General features: G+C 40.1%; 1 protein-coding gene across 34 annotated transcripts in view; it reads right to left on the minus strand.

Moving 5' to 3' along the window:
• NEB (nebulin) overlaps positions 1-15,930 on the minus strand; it is a 101,575-nt gene that overhangs the window by 41,591 nt on the left and 44,054 nt on the right. For 32 of the 34 annotated variants that reach the window (XM_072931763.1, XM_041717483.2, XM_041717488.2 and 29 more), the window contains 29 exons: positions 15,657-15,860; positions 15,390-15,494; positions 14,780-14,887; positions 14,358-14,669; positions 13,298-13,501; positions 12,971-13,075; positions 12,174-12,278; positions 11,777-12,088; positions 11,369-11,473; positions 11,027-11,125; positions 10,749-10,850; positions 10,451-10,558; positions 9,315-9,626; positions 9,086-9,190; positions 8,897-9,001; positions 8,293-8,397; positions 7,349-7,456; positions 7,146-7,259; positions 6,125-6,322; positions 4,748-4,852; positions 4,237-4,341; positions 4,053-4,157; positions 3,486-3,593; positions 2,694-2,807; positions 2,060-2,257; positions 1,152-1,256; positions 777-881; positions 404-511; positions 33-140 (listed from right to left, as the gene is read on the minus strand). In XM_072931763.1, the coding sequence (XP_072787864.1) occupies positions 33-140; positions 404-511; positions 777-881; positions 1,152-1,256; positions 2,060-2,257; positions 2,694-2,807; positions 3,486-3,593; positions 4,053-4,157; positions 4,237-4,341; positions 4,748-4,852; positions 6,125-6,322; positions 7,146-7,259; positions 7,349-7,456; positions 8,293-8,397; positions 8,897-9,001; positions 9,086-9,190; positions 9,315-9,626; positions 10,451-10,558; positions 10,749-10,850; positions 11,027-11,125; positions 11,369-11,473; positions 11,777-12,088; positions 12,174-12,278; positions 12,971-13,075; positions 13,298-13,501; positions 14,358-14,669; positions 14,780-14,887; positions 15,390-15,494; positions 15,657-15,860 (4,077 nt within the window). The remainder of the gene's footprint in view (positions 1-32; positions 141-403; positions 512-776; positions 882-1,151; positions 1,257-2,059; positions 2,258-2,693; positions 2,808-3,485; positions 3,594-4,052; positions 4,158-4,236; positions 4,342-4,747; positions 4,853-6,124; positions 6,323-7,145; positions 7,260-7,348; positions 7,457-8,292; positions 8,398-8,896; positions 9,002-9,085; positions 9,191-9,314; positions 9,627-10,450; positions 10,559-10,748; positions 10,851-11,026; positions 11,126-11,368; positions 11,474-11,776; positions 12,089-12,173; positions 12,279-12,970; positions 13,076-13,297; positions 13,502-14,357; positions 14,670-14,779; positions 14,888-15,389; positions 15,495-15,656; positions 15,861-15,930) is intronic. The other 2 variants (XM_072931762.1, XM_072931768.1) reach the window with 2 other exon arrangements.

A 15,930-nucleotide genomic window follows, 5' to 3' on the forward strand; every position in this document is an offset into this window, starting at 1 on the left:
GATGATTTGGAAGGATTTAGAGCTTGACTTACATCACTGCCGATGTGCTGGACGTGTTTGGCATGCTGGAAGTTGGGAGTGTCCGTGGGAAGGCTGTACCCAGTGGGCAGAGCATTCACACCAGCCCAGCGATACAAATTCTGCAAGAGCAGAGAGAAAGATTCTGTACAACTGTCAGCAATACTTGAGGGAAACATCCCTCCATCCTGGAAATCTCTCCATCACAACTGGCTAAAGATTTTCCCCATTCCTGGGGGAAAAATATTTAAAATGCATTTTTATAGCTCAAAGGAGGATATTTTCCCACAGAGCAGTGACATGCAGCTTCACCTGAAAAGCTAAAAGCAGACAATTCAGTTTTTCAGTGTCACAAACTCTGTGGACCCTGAAGTTTTGTACTTACCTCACTCTGTATTTTGTTTGCATTGTATGCCCGCTCCAGATCCACTGTTTTATCAGTGGGGATCATCTTGCCCTGGACATTCTTCTTGTAATCACCACGATAGACAGCCTGGGAAAGAGAAAAAGTCACAATTGTCACATTCTCTCGCAGAATGTTTTGTTTGCGTACAATGGGAATTGTTCCTAAATAACTGGATTAAAGTTTTTTGCCTTCAGGAAATCAATGATTTTAGTGATTTAGCGTCTACAATGAGGTGTAGATAACCCAAAGTTATTACAATTAAATTATTAAAAACATATTAAAAGTCCCATTTCTAAAGCTGGTGAGGTAACAGAATTTGGAATATTGACTGGAAGGTGAGAGAAACACTTACTTCACTTAAATTCAAGGCACTGATCACATTCTGGACATAGACAGGAGTGTCTGTGACCACAGTGAAGTCCTTCTTCATTTTTTCTGCCTTAGATTTGTACTTAATCTGCAGAGAGAAAGCAACAGCTCTAATTACTAGGGCTAGTAATTGTTAATTTATTTTATTGTATTATCATATTTACTATCCTCACTATTTCATCACTGAGCTATTTTATTAGTGAACCAGCATTAAAACTGAAAGTATATTGGAACTATGGCTTGTTATTTATTGAGTCCTTCAACCAAAAGGGATAAATAACATTTTCCAGACTACACCTGGAGTGGAGTAAAGCCACAGTGGAGTGAAAAAGAAGCAAACCCAGAGTTATGCACTCACATCACTGCGAAGGTCATAGGCCTGCTTGGCATGGAGGATTTCAGGAGTGTCCCAGACAAAGCAGCCAATGCCTTTCAGCCAGTTCAGGTCATCCTTGTAGATAACCTAAGGAAGCAGAGAAGGAACCTGTCAGAATTCCACCAGGACCTAATCCCTTATTTCTAAATCGCTCCAAAACACAACTGTCAAATGATGGCAAGGAATGTTTCCACTACTTTGATTTTTTTGTTTTGGTTTTTGTTTGTTTGAGAAAATCAAAACAATTCCTTCAAGAATTTAAATAATTTTTGTTCAATTTTCTTCAATTTGGGCAATAAATTAAACATGCAATGATTTAAAAAAAACCCAAACCACCAGCACATCCTACTGGGCTCTGATTTACTGCCAGACCCTACTCCTGGGCTGACCTGCTCAAGCCAAATGTGTTGAAGCTTTGCCCAACCAGGATTTTCTCAGACTTCCAAAGTTGCCACACCTCATGCAACCAAATAAAGGACAATTTAAAGACAAGGTAGAACTGCAATGACCCAAATGCCTACACCATTAACACTGGAATTATTGAAACTGCTGCACAGAGATTGTGGACTCACCATCCCTGGAAGTGTCCAAGGCCAGGTTGGACAGGGCTTGAAGCAACCTGGGATAATGGAAGGTGTTCCATGGCAGGGAATGGAACTGGATGAGCTTTAAGGTTCTTCCCAACCCAAACCACTCTGGGATTTCCTGTTTCTAGTCAAATCAAAGCCCTATCTCAATGACCCATTTATTGCCAAGTGTCACAGAAATGAAGTCAAGTGGCAACTTCAGAGCGCTCCAGCCATATTTTTGCTAAACAATTTCCTCCAACAGATCACAAATGAAGGAACATTCTCAAAAGTGAGCCAGGAACAAATGATTTGGGCACTCACATCACTGACTTGGTCGGTGACTCTTCTCACGTGGGTGTTGACCTGCAGGTCTGGCAGACAGAGCCACTCGTGGAGCCGCGTGCGATAATCGACCTCGCTGACCTTCTTCTGGGCATCCTTGGCTGAGATGATGTCCATCATGTCTGGGACAATGTGCACCTTGGCTTTGGTCTTCTCATAGGCTTCTTTGTACAGACGCTGTGGAGTTAAAGCAGAAGAATAAATTGTTGATAAATTTGGAGGAAACCATTGCTATTTTAATGGGATGTCAGTGGGAGAGAGATCACTTTGGTCCTGACTAAAATTAACATCTGGCCTGCTCTAGAAATAATTTGCAGAACCTCAACAAGGGAGGTGAAATGTGATTTGTTCAATTTTCATTGTGCTGATGAGTTAAAAGGAGGCAGATGATGATTTTACCTATATTACCCTAAAGGTTTGGCCATGCAGGCAATGCAGTAATTGAATTAAAACTTAAATTTATGGCTGTGTTCTAGAATTTAGCAAATACTGCACACTGCCATATGCACGTGGGAATGGGATGTCTGATCAAGGCATGGGGATTCTGTGAGTGGCTCCTTCTGAGATGAGCATGGCTTTGTCAGGAAAACACACATCCAGAACCAATACTTACATCAATGTTGAGCTTCCCAACTCTGAGGCACCTTTCTGTATTGGGATCATCCTCAACTCCTCTGGGGAGGGTGTACAGGGCTTTGAACTTGTCATATTCCTCACGGTATTTGACCTGAGCACAAGCAAAGAAATCCAACAATTAACTGACTCCAATGACTCAGCTGTGGGGTTGGAACAAAATTCATCAACATTAAGAAAAAAGGTGAATCCAACAAGCAGAGAAAGGTTTTAAACCAGGATTTTAATTTTCTGTTTTGTCTTAAATGGAGACGAAAGCACATAATAACAAGCAGGTTGTAAAACAACAGCTGACTAGAGGGTGTTAAAAATTAATAGATGTAGAATAAGGCACTTATTTATCCTTCCAGCTGTTTGATTTAAAGAGATTTGTGGAGTGGTCTCTTAATTTTAATTTCATAAAGCGTAAGATGTTTTATATACTTAGTAAGCATCATTTAAAGATTTTTGGTATTTTTCTGACCTGGATGCTCATGAAACTTAGACTGGAAAAAACGTACCATTTTCAGTTTGGATTACTAAAAAAAAAATTGGGTTTTTTTTTTTTTTTTTTTTTCATGACAAGAAGCCACAAAGGACTGTTAACCAAATGACTATCAGAGAAAAATCATTCTCTACAGATACATATTATATCTCAATTTAAAAGGGAAGGAAAATTAAGGTTTAAAAATTATTTATATCTATAGCAGATGCAAGGCATGAAGTATTTAATTGTTAGAATTTTTTAAATCACTGCAATTATTAAAAAAAATAAAGAATTTAATTCACTTACAATGCTTGCATTGTGCTTCAGTTCTTTGGCACGTGCCAAGGCTACAGTATCTGAGGGCAGTGCGTAGCTGGTGGCCTTCACTTTATCCCAGGCCTTCTTGTAGAGATTCTGTGAGGAAATAGAAAGTTTGTGTGAGTGGAAAAATAATTCTTGTAAATAATTACCAACAACCAACAGAAATCAAAAGCCCTTCTGCTTTTATTTAGATACCAAAGTATTGTAAAGAAGATATTAATATCAAGTGCATGTAAAGGGTGATAAAAATCCTTTCTAACTATTCATGTCTCTGTTCTCATATGAGGTTTTAATTTTGTTCAGGTGTAATTTTATTCAGGAAATCTATTTATTAATCCATTGGTTTTGCCAAGACTGGCATTACAAGTGGAAAATACGGCCCTTGCCTGAAATACAATATCTCTCCCAAGCTCAAGCAGTGCAGTGGTTCAGGACTGGCTTTGAGAAGCTCCTGGTCTGGATGTTTATCTTTAAACAATGAACAAACAAAATAAAACAAAAAACCCACATTAAAGGTCCTTAAGAGAAAAATAATTGTGCATAAATACTTACATCACTATAGAGATGTTTCAAACTCTGAACTCTTTCTGAATCCACTGAGTCAGGCACAGTTGTGTACTTGTCCTTTGTTTTGTGGAATTCCTCCTTGTACTTCACCTGGAGGACGAAAGTTGGGTTTAGTGAATTGTTTCAATGCTCAGAAGGACAATCCTGAGCAGAAAAGGTGGGGATTCACCTCACTGGCATTGGCAGCACTTTGCAGAGCAGTCACATAGACAGGGGTGTCCGTAACCACACTGAAGTTCTGGAAGTTCTCCTTCCCTGCAGAGGTGTATTTTATCTAAGGACACAAAACCAACAAAACACTCATTAGTGCTGAAAATCACCTGGAAATCCCCCTTCAAAATCACAGCTGAAATCAAAGATTACAGCTCAGTTAAGATAAACTCTGAAAGTGACAGGTCATAAAACAGAAATATTTAATATACCGCCAGTATGAACTAAGGAATAATGAAATTAAAAACCACAGATGAATTTACAGTCTCCTAAGTTTTCTCCTCCTCCAATAACACAAGTGATGTCTCTCCAGAAGCAACTCCAAGACTGTATTTTCACAGTTTAAACAAAATATTTCTGATATAACAGGAATTACTTCATTCAGCTCTGGACTAGGACATGTCAACCCAGTGAATCACAAATGGAAGAAAAAAAACACATAAATATTTATTTATTTAAGGAAAACTTACCTGGCTCTGCAGGTCATAAGATTTCTTAGCCTGGAGGATTTGTGGAGTATCCCAGACATAACATCCAAGTCCCTTCAGCCAGTTTAAGTCATCTTTATACACAGACTGCATGGAAGTGAACAGAACACTAGGTTAGGAAGAAATTTACCTTCTGCCAATTAAACCAAGGAATTCTGCGTCCTACTGAGGCAAGCAATTCACACAGCCTCAGATTTTAATGGGAAGGTTGGTTGGCCCAAGCTGGGACACCAATGGCTGCAGAATATGAGCCCCATTCTCTCACCTGTGGGCTGATAAAACCCCAACTAACAAGGGGAATTCTTTTCCAGACCCACTGGATCCAGAAGGATGCTGGATGCTGTCCTGGCCCTGTGCTAATTCCAGCATTCCCAATTACAAGAGATAAGGATCACTGCAGTGATTGGTACTAAGAATCCAAGGCCATGGTTATTGATTAATATTAATGAATCAATTAATTCATAATAATATGCAAATATGATTTTTTGTGTTTCATTAATATTACATTTAATATTAATTTAATTTCATATCTAAATATTATGGAAGATACTTGGGGAAAAATGATGGGAAAGGCTGCTATAATGTCTAACAAATGGGTTCACTAAGCTCACATAAGTTTAGAAGGGTTTGGATGATGCCCTCAGGCTCCTGGTGGGATTTTGGGGGTGTGCTGGTGTTGGAGTCCAGCACATCCCTCTGGCTGCCCTGGCTGTCTCCAGACCCTTGCAGGGGGCTCGGAGACCTTGACACAAAGTCAAAAACACCTGTGGATTCAATTCTAGCCCGTGGAAAAAACTGCCAACTTTGTGTGAGGAATTACAAGCCACAGGGGTTTGAGTAGTGTGGTAGTTAACACAGGGTGAAAAATTAGAATTTTGGGGTTTTTAGAATGGGGTTCAGGGATACAAGATGGAAGGATTTGGGCATGTCCTAGCCTTCTTTTCCTTCTTCTTGTCCTCCATGTCTTGCTGTGATGGTGACACTTTTCTATTGGTTTAAAGTAGAGACACACTGTCTAACATAGATGATAGATATTGGCACGTTATTGTAACCATAGCAGAAGGTAGTTTTTGGTATAAAATGCAAACACCACCCTGAGGGTAGACAGAATGCCATGGCCAACCTGCTGGCCAGAGCTCAGCAGGTCAGAGAAGGAATGTTCTATATAAGGGAAACTAAACAACCTTGAGAAGCTGATCCTACACATTCAGACTCCTTCTCTGGCTACATGGGCTGGGAAACGAGAACTTTTACTCTCTTGGGGTCATCCCAACACCCAGACCCTGAGATGCTGGATGACCTTGATGGGTCCCTTCCAAGCCAGCCTAATCTATGGCTCTGAATAAATGACAAACATACATCACTGAGGATCTCCTGGGCTTTCCTGGCATGAATCACATCGTTCTCCTCAGGGGAGCAGCTCCACTGATGGAAGTACGTGCGGTACTCCAGGTCACTGAGGATGTACTGGCACTTCTTGGCCAGGACATGGTTCATCATGTCAGCTGGGATATGGACATTTTTCTTGGTGTCTTCATAGTTCTTTCTGTAAGCCAGCTGAAAAGCAAAAGTTGGGGAAAAGGTGAGAGGAAATAAGAGTGATTCTCTGTATAACTTTGGATTTTGGACTAAAAGGTTGCAGCATAGTCTGAGATGTGGTTCCTGGATTTAGTAGCTAAACTCCCATGGGATTCAAGAGGATAGAAATCTTAACTTGGATATTAATCACCTTTTATTCTGACAATGTTCTGGAAGGACAGCCATTACCTTCACTTGGTGATAATAGCTGATAAGAAAACTAACCAGTTTTCAGGATTAAAAAACTCATGCACCACACATGGTTTTAATCTAATTAAAAATAGAATATTTGGGATTACTCTGATTTTGTGCAGTGTTGACAATAGCAACACACCAAATGTGCATTTACTTTTCCAGTTCTTAAATTCCTATTTCAACTCAAAATTTATACTTTTATTTGTAAAGGAAATGAATCCCACTTGATATTTTTTACTGCTCAGATCCTTAGACTGAAACAGAAAAAGAGTTTTTTTTTTCCTTACTGTAGTATTTCTAACAGCTAAACAAATCCCTTCTCATTCTCCTAAATAATTTTAAATTCAAATTATTCAACTCACATATAAAAATAAGCATTCAGGGAACATAAGCATGTTGAAATAATTGTTACCGATACTATTGTGGATTTATATTAATGTTGGACTTGATCTTGGAAGTCTTTTCCAACCTTGATGATCCTGTGATTCTACAGTTCTATTAAACTTTGCACTATTTATGTTTAAGTTTTGGAGTAGTGAATTTCATCAGTCAAATAAATGGTGAAATGAAGGAAATGGAAAATATTCCAGGGTCGTTCATTCCTTACCGCGCTCCTCATTTTCTGGAATTCCAGGGAGTGAGTGACACTGGGGAAATCACCAATATCCTTCCCAGCCAGGTAATGGCCTTTCAGCTTCTCATAGATTTCCTTATATTTAAGCTGAAAAAATATTCATGTGGAAACTTTAATGTTCATTCTTAACAACGTATTGGTGAAAAAAAGGGAAAGAATGGGAAATCCCTCCTGACCTCACTGTTGATGTGGTTTGCATGTTTGGCTCCCACAAGTGGAACATATTTCTCATCCAGAGTGTACCCAATGGGCTTGCTCAGCTCCCAAGCCTTCTTGTAATGTTTCTAGACAAACAAAGCACATACAGATTTTGATGAAAAATTCCCATTTATACACACATGGGATATAACATGGAATACGGAACATTTTTACAGAGTGGTTCCCAATAAATTAAATGGAGAATGTTCACTTTGAACAGTCATTCAGAATAAGGCAAACAGGACATGTTTCACTTCAGGAAGCTACCTGAGCACAGATTTGAGTCGATTTCTACTTTCTTTATTATATTTATACCAGAAGGGTGATAAAAATATCCAAAATATAGATATGAGCTCTGGTTTAAAAGTGCAGGATAGAATTGGGATTGATAATTTTATAGATTATCAAAATTGTGAAAAAATCTTCATGAAATATTGGTGTTTATTAAAGAAACATTAGCCTCAATGGCACTTTCCTAATACTTTTTTGTTAAATATTAAATATATTCACCTTCAGATTAAATTATGAATGCCTCCTCATACAAATGAGTAATCACTTATATTTTAAAAAATAGAGGTTTCTCATTAAAATCAGTGAGACTACTCAAAAATAACTGCTTAATTATGTAAATCATCTACAGTTTTTATTTATTATAAAAAAGTAAATGTAAAATGTATCAGTAGTCTCAGAAGATATTATTGGATGGAATTATATTTGGTTTTATCACACCATTACAACTTCCAAGCACCACACAGCTGTTCTTTGAGATCACTTCAATAAGGAAAGAAATCATCCTGATTCCTGGATGAACCAAACAGGAAAACTGAAGAAAAAAAGGGATCAAATAACCTCCCTACTGCCACTACTGAGAGTAGAACAGTTCCTCAAGTCCACCCCACATTCCATATTTATGGAATCTCACCTCACTGTGGAGCAAGGACATGTCTTTGGCGTGGTGCAGAGCAGGAGTATCATCAGACCCAATGTACTGGCCTTTCTCCTGGTTAAATGTTTCTTTGTATTTTAGCTACAAAAGAAATCAAGCACAGTGTTAATTCCACAGGAGAAATAAATTTTTCCCATTAGTCCATCTATTAGTAGTAGACATTACTTATCTCTTGTGTCATAATTCAATATGACATTGTAGTACACAGGAAAATGTTACTGTGCCACCTCAAAATCCACATGGTATTCATGAAAAATTTAAGATACTGATCAGCAAATGCAGTTTAGCAACACCACCAACTTCATGAACTATTCAAGAACAGGCTCAGTCTTCGGTAAAAGAAATCTAACCAACTCTAAGTCAGGGACATGCCAAATTCTTCTACAGGAAAATGTTAAATTATTTGGACAGCAATATTGTGTTGTTCATTCCTATCACTTCTTACTAAACTTGTTTACTCCAGGAAAGCCTGTTATTATTGAGGTGCACACACAACTATATAAGGCTAAGTTAGCAAAAGCAATTAAATCATCTCCTAATTATTCTCTGTTATTTTTTTACTTTAAAAAAAGGTACATACATCACTCTGATTGACAGAGTTCATCTTTGCCAAAGTGATCTCAGGAGTGTCGACCACGGTGGTGTACTTGGAAAAGTTCTCCACAGCTTCTTTTGTGTATGCTCTCTGCAAAGAGGTGAAATAATGTCTTAAACACTGTGCATGAGAAAGAAGTGCTAATTGTGGAACTGCTGAAATATTTTCTCTTACCTTGTTTATCAGTTCCTGTGCATTCTTAACCTTCTTGTGTTCCACTGAATCGAGAGGGATCCAACCACAGCCACGGAGCCACTCCAAATCAGCTTTATATACATTCTAAACCAGAAAGACAATGCAAAAGGACAGAAATTACTGAACTCAGGATGGATGATGTGCTGTGGGCAATATCCTTAGGCCAGACCACGTGGAAAGGACTTCTCAGGGCTGCACCATCACTCACATCACTCTGGAGGTCATAGGCCTGCCGTGCGTGGATCACATCGTTCTGGTCAGGAAGGCAGGTCCACTGGTGCAGGTACTGGCGATACTCAACATCACTGACCAAGTTCTGGCCCTCCTTTGCTGCCACAACTGCCATGGCATCCGAAGGCATGTGGATTTTGGACTTGGTTTTGTTGTAGTTTGCTTTGTACAGCCTGTCGTTCTGGATCTGGCCCGCGTGCTCGTACCACACCAGCTTGGGGTCATCCCTCATCTTGGCAACTCCCACGTAGTGACCTCTCTGCTTGACATACTCAGCTTTGTATTTCAGCTGGTGGGAGAGGGGAGAAATACAGAGAAAATCAGCTCTGGCTGTACCCACTCTGGTTTTAACATGGGAACAGCTTCAGCTTTGTCAACACAAAAAGCAGATGAGACAGGGAGTTGTTAAATGCAGCCTTAGGTTTTCAGTACATGACCAGATAAAAATCTGGTCCCAAACAATATAATTATATTGTATAAGCCTTCCAGTTCAAAATATAGCATTTTCTAGTCTAATATACTCCCCATTTTTAGTAAAATGTATTTTTAACACAAGACGAAAGACTTGCTAGAAAATGTTTTCTAACAAGTGCTTTTAGTCTCATTTTGGCAACAAATTATTTGAGATTGTCTGAATAGTGGATATTTATTTATTGGTATTTACATCAAACTGTTTTGAGAAAATGTTTATTCCAAGTAAGAGTCATGTAATAATTTCAAGATTCATTATGCAAATATTTAAATGTAAAGTGTGTCCTGACCTACATGTTTTGATAGGCCAAAAAGTGAAATCAGAGCCATATATGTTATAATCATAGTATCACTTCAAGTATTTAACACTTAGAAAATATGGAAGTCCAGCTCAGTTGATTTTGAAAGGACTGTTTCTGGAGAGAGGGAATGTGGAAGGAATCTGACCTTCAGCACTAGTATCTCCAAACCCCATAATCACAAAGATGGCTGAATTATTTGGAGGACAGTGAAATTCATAGGCCATGAAAAGTCTGGATGTTACCCCAGATGGAAAGCTTTTTAAGTCTGTTTGGGAACTTTCAAGGCCTATAACATTTCAGGCTTCCAAGCACTCATCTTCCTAATGAGAAGAATCATTACCTCACTTTGGACATCACTCGAGTGCTTGGCATGAGTGATCTGCACTGTGTCAGGAGGCAGGAGGTAACCAGTGGCTTTTTCCTTCTCCCAACTTTCCTTGTACAAATTCTGTGGGAAATAAAAAGTGATGAGGAATTCAACACTATTACAATGATAAAAACACAATAACAAATTCCGTATGTAATTTATACGGAAGTATAAGGATAACGAATCCTTCCTTCAGGTTGTTACCAGTAAGGCAGGTTTCCTAAATACCTCAAAAAATGGGAATAGAAGCTGTCAAGGAGAGACCACGCACCTGATTTAGAATTCTGGCTGCCTCTCGGGCCATATCCAGCTGTGGTGTATCTGTGAGAGTATAATTTGTCTTGGCCTCATTCCATTCTTTGTGGTATTTAATCTAGGACACAGAAAGAAATGTCTGCCTTGTAGCACCACCACAGAACTGGGAAAAACACCATAATTTACACACAAAATAACAAATCAACCCCTGAATTGTCAAGGCTAGTAGACAAAGCACATTAAATATGGAATCACAGAAGTCAAATGTAGCCCAGACACTGAGAGCAAACTTACATCGCTGAGGATTTCAGTGCTATTCTTTGCTGTGACATAATCAACTCTGTCAGCCACGGGAGTGAAGGGGAGAGTTTCAGCTTTTGTGCGGTATTTCCTCTGTACAAGAAAGAGAAGAACAGATTATGCTGGAATATTTGATATCTAATACAGTAATTCTGAATAGATACACAAGACAAGGGCGTTCTCATGGAGAAAAACCTCTGCATACACAATAAATCTTGTGAATATACTGCAGGTGCGTTTTCACTTGAAAAAACCCTCATTGTTTGAATCACTTAAAATACTTTGAGTGACAAATACCCCTGAAGAAAATTTTAGTATTGAAAAACATTTGGTTACCTCACTCAAGAGATCTCCAGCATATTTGACATGCTTGACTCCAAGGGAATCATTTGGCAACCATCCGATTCCCCGCAGCCATTCCAAATCAGCTTTGTAAACAGCCTGGGAAAACAAAAGAGGGTCCATGCTCTTACCTACACTTCCCTGGACAATCCAGCAAGATTCATAAAAAAACAGCATTTAATCCAGTGGTTAAAAGGGGAGCAGTAGTTCAACATGAGCACTACATCTGAATTTCTCACCCTCCAACCACGACAATTTATAAGTGGCCTACACTTTGCAACTCTAACAAAGAGTAAGGTGAGTTCCCTGAATTCAGGAACAGATTGCCACTCCTTAGAACTGAAGCAGAGTGAGAAGAGGCAATACAGAACTAAGTTAAGGGGTGTTTTCAGGTGAACTTACATCGCTCTGGAGGTCGTAGGCTTGCCTGGCATGAATGACATCGTTCTGGTCGGGGAGGCAGATCCACTGGTGCAGGTAGTGCCGGTAGTCGGCATCGCTCACCAGCGCCTGCCCATGCTTGGCTGCCACGATGGACATCATGTCCACTGGCAGGTGGCACTGGGTCTTCTGCTTGGCAAAGTACTTCTTGTACTCTCGTTCGCTCTGAACTTTGGCTACGTCCAGGGCAAACTGGATTTTGGAATCTCCCTTTGCGTTCGGCACTCCCACGTAGTGTCCTTTCTGCTTCTCGTGCTCCAGCTTGTATTTGTACTGGGGGAAGAGCAGAGGGCACCATCAGTAACAGCTAGCATGAAAGAGCTCTTGGAGCATGGGAGATGCCTCTTTTGGCACTTACATCACTGGCAATCTCTCTAGAAGCCTTGGCTGTCTTGATTGGAATTGCATCTGCTCTCAAATCGTAGCTCATCTTCAGCTCGTCCCAAGCTCCTTTATATTGTTTCTGAAAAGACAGATAAAATGTCACACACATGCTGAATGCTCTGGTATTTGCCATTAGAGAAGCAGAGTTTCCAACCATTTATTAGCTGAAACACCATGAACTTTTTTGAGCTTTATTCCTGCTCCTAGCCATAAATGCAGTTGCCTCTGAAACATGCAATGAGAGAGGAAAACAGCCCCTTACAAACAGTTCTTTATGAAATTATTTTACAATTACAATTATTTTACAAACTGCTAGGGGTAGTTCCAGTAAGCTCTAATACCCTGACACAGCAAAGTTTCTCTCTGAACAGCTCAAGAAGGAAAACTTTGTCCCTCCTCATTATTTCTCAGGTTAAGCTGGTGCAGCAATGGATAGATCTTGGACTTATGGTTGCATGCAATACTTTATAAGTTGTGCAACCCATAAAGAACAAAAGGGTGTTTGTAAAAGTGTAGAAAATATTTCTATGCCTTGGACTCTCATCCATTTCAATAAAATATCCCCTCAGCAGGGCATGATATTAATTTTTAAATAGCTGAATGCAAATATTTATTTTAAAATGGCTGAATATTTTAAGGATAGTCAGTAGAGGGAAGGGAATGTCATAAGTCCAGTATGAGGACAGACTTCAATGAGATTCAAAGAGATTCAACATTTTAGAATGATATAATCCACATACTATTTTAGAGAAAACAGAATTATAAACTTACCTGGCTGTAATTAACAGCATTAGCCTTGGCTAGGTTGATTTCAGGGGTGTCTGGCATGATGTGGATCATAGTCTTGTCCTTTTCCCAGGCTTCTTTATATTTTGGCTGTTAAAACAGTCATTTAATAATATCATCAGACTTATGCAATTTCACATATCAATAACATAAAACCCCAAAAATCTCTCCCGAACTAACATCTCTAAAGAGCAAAATATTTGGAAAAGCATTAAACTTAAAATACCACCGATCAGTTTATATTTTAGCAGTGAGAATTCTCTTTAGCTTTAGTTTCTAGTGTGAAGTAGCTTTGAGGAGGTTGGAACATACAATGCTGATCTGTTCAGCGTTGGTTTTGGCCAGAACAACATCTGGGGAATCCACAATACTGGTGTACTTCACGCTGTCAATGGGGGTCCGATACACGTTGTCACTCAGGAGATCCTGGGCATTCTTCACCCTCTTAATTTCTGGAGAGTCGTTGGGCAACCACCCAATTCCACGGAGCCACTCTAGGTCTGACCTGTACACAGCCTGGGCGAGATGGTCAGAAAAGGAAAATATTGTTTAAAATTATTGTCTTAATAATTTTAAGCTATGCAAAGCAGATTATGTTAAATAAACTTAGCTAGAGTTAGATGAATCCTTTTTATAGACAGGAGATGCTCAGTGTCATGAGTAAAATTAAATCTGGCAACAAGGTTTTAAGTAGTTCAGTTCTTACACAACACATTCTAAACCTTGTAATGAGAAACAACTGGAAGGAGTTGCAGTTAAAGATGATTAATATTAAAAGCTTACAAGAGTCTTCGTGTCCCTTCCAAAACACTTATTCCTCTAGTCATTTCAACAATTTACAAGTCCTAACAAAACCCCAAGCTGCCTACCAGGAAAAGGGACAAACAGCAAGGAACAGGAATCTCATCTCCAAAGCTTGTAATTGAAACAGTGGAAGAGGAACTGATGAGCAGCAAAGACAGGTCAGGAAATCAGGTGCACTGACTCCTGCTTTGCATTCAGTTACTAAATCTCTCACTGGCCACCTCACAGAGTTTTCTTCCAATTCAATAACTTTCCAAGCCACCTGATTCCAAGGCAGCAAACAGCTCTTATTCCTAAGTCACATCAAAGCAAGAAAGGCAAATCCTTCAGCCTCTCCAAATCACACCTGTCCAAAAGCATTATGCAACGTATTATCAACTAAAGTTTTACAAAATTTAGAGATAAAACTAATGCTTTTTAAGGGTGTAAAAGAGCACAAAATAGCAGTAACAAAAAATTTAAGAAAATGGTCTAAACATAAATCTGTTGTGACTGTATAGCACTGAACAATTAGAATAATGCTATAATCTATTAAATAATAAAACTACACATCTCTATGGGTACTCACGTCGCTCTGGAGGTCGTAGGCCTGCCGTGCGTGGATCACGTCGTTCTGGTCAGGAAGGCAGGTCCACTGGTGCAGGTACTGCCTGTAGTCAATGTCACTGACCAGGGTCTGGCACTCCTTGGCTGCCTGCACTGACAGGGCATCCACAGGGATGTGGATCTGGGTCTTGGAATCGTTGTAGGCCTTCTTGTAGAGGCGGTCGTTCTGCAGGGCCATGGCGCGCGCGGCCAACGCCAGCTTGGGGTCGTCCTTGGCACTGGGGCACCCGATGTAGTGGCCTTTCTGCTTCTCGTGGGTTTCTTTGTACTTGTACTGGAAATGCAGAGAGAACAGAATGTGTGTTGCTCACCTGGACACAGCCACCAGTTCTGCTTCACTCAGTTCTGCTGAAACACAAGTACCACACGAAGATCAGGCTGTACCTCACTGGCAATGTCTCTGGAGGCCTTGGCTTGTTTGATGGGAATGGCATCAGCTCTTAGGTCGTAGCTTTTTGCCTTGGCCTCATCCCAGGCTTTCTGATAATGTTTCTGTAAAGAAAATTAAACCCCTTCGTTAAACACAGTGAAATGCCTTCCCTAAAAACCTACTTGCTTGGAATGACCAGCTTGGGAGCCCTGTTTGCTTCCTGGAACTGGCAGAGTTACTATAATGATCCTGGTAAGCGTCTCAACAGAAAACTCATGATTTAAAGAAGGTGCAAAATTAAAACACAAAGAGGCAGCAGAAATATTTGTGAAGACAGACCACTATGTCTGCAGACTCCAACAACTCCTCTATGGAATGTGTTTGGCAGGTTTTGCCAAAGGGAGCAGGAGTTGTGTGGAACTGCACACTGAGCTTGGGAGTTTGTTCATGAACACACAACCTGTTGATAGGCTGAGAGGCGATAAAAAGCTCTGGATGTAATTTCCTGTACACAAGCACATTTTAGAAGGTCAGTTTGTGCACCACCATTTACAGCAAAAACTGGAAGAACAATTGCCAGCTTTCATTTTCTAATTTCACAAACATCTCATGTTATTCTCTTACATTGCTGATGTTGAGAGCATTCACTTTGGACTGCACCATGACAGGAGTGTCTGAAGGGAGGGAAATCTGGGTCTTGTCTTTATCCCAGGCCTCACGGTACAGACGCTGAGGAGAAAGGAACAACAGTGGCAATTCAGTATGGTGAGAACAAAACACCGAGAGGAATTCTTCAGTAATTCCAATTTACAAAACTTCCCAACTCATCCTTCCCACCCCAGAAATTCTACTCTCCTCCAGAAAGAAGTGAAATGTGAAAGGGGAGCTTACATCACTGAGCTGCATGGCATTGGTCTTGGCCAGGACAACGTCTGGGGAGTCAGTGATGCTGGTGAACTTCATCTGCTCCGGCCGCGTGCGGTACAGGCGGTCACTGAGGAGCTCCTGGGCCTTCTTGGCTTTGACCACGTCCACAGACCCTTCTGTCAGCCAGCCAATGCCTCGCAGCCATTCCAGGTCGGACTTGTACACGTTCTACAAACAAACCAAGGGTTATTGGCACGGCAGAGGTAACTCGTAGCTCAGAGAGGTGGTGGACTCTCAG

This window comes from Taeniopygia guttata, chromosome 7, assembly GCF_048771995.1.
Source record: "Taeniopygia guttata chromosome 7, bTaeGut7.mat, whole genome shotgun sequence".
NCBI classification, from domain to species: domain Eukaryota; kingdom Metazoa; phylum Chordata; class Aves; order Passeriformes; family Estrildidae; genus Taeniopygia; species Taeniopygia guttata.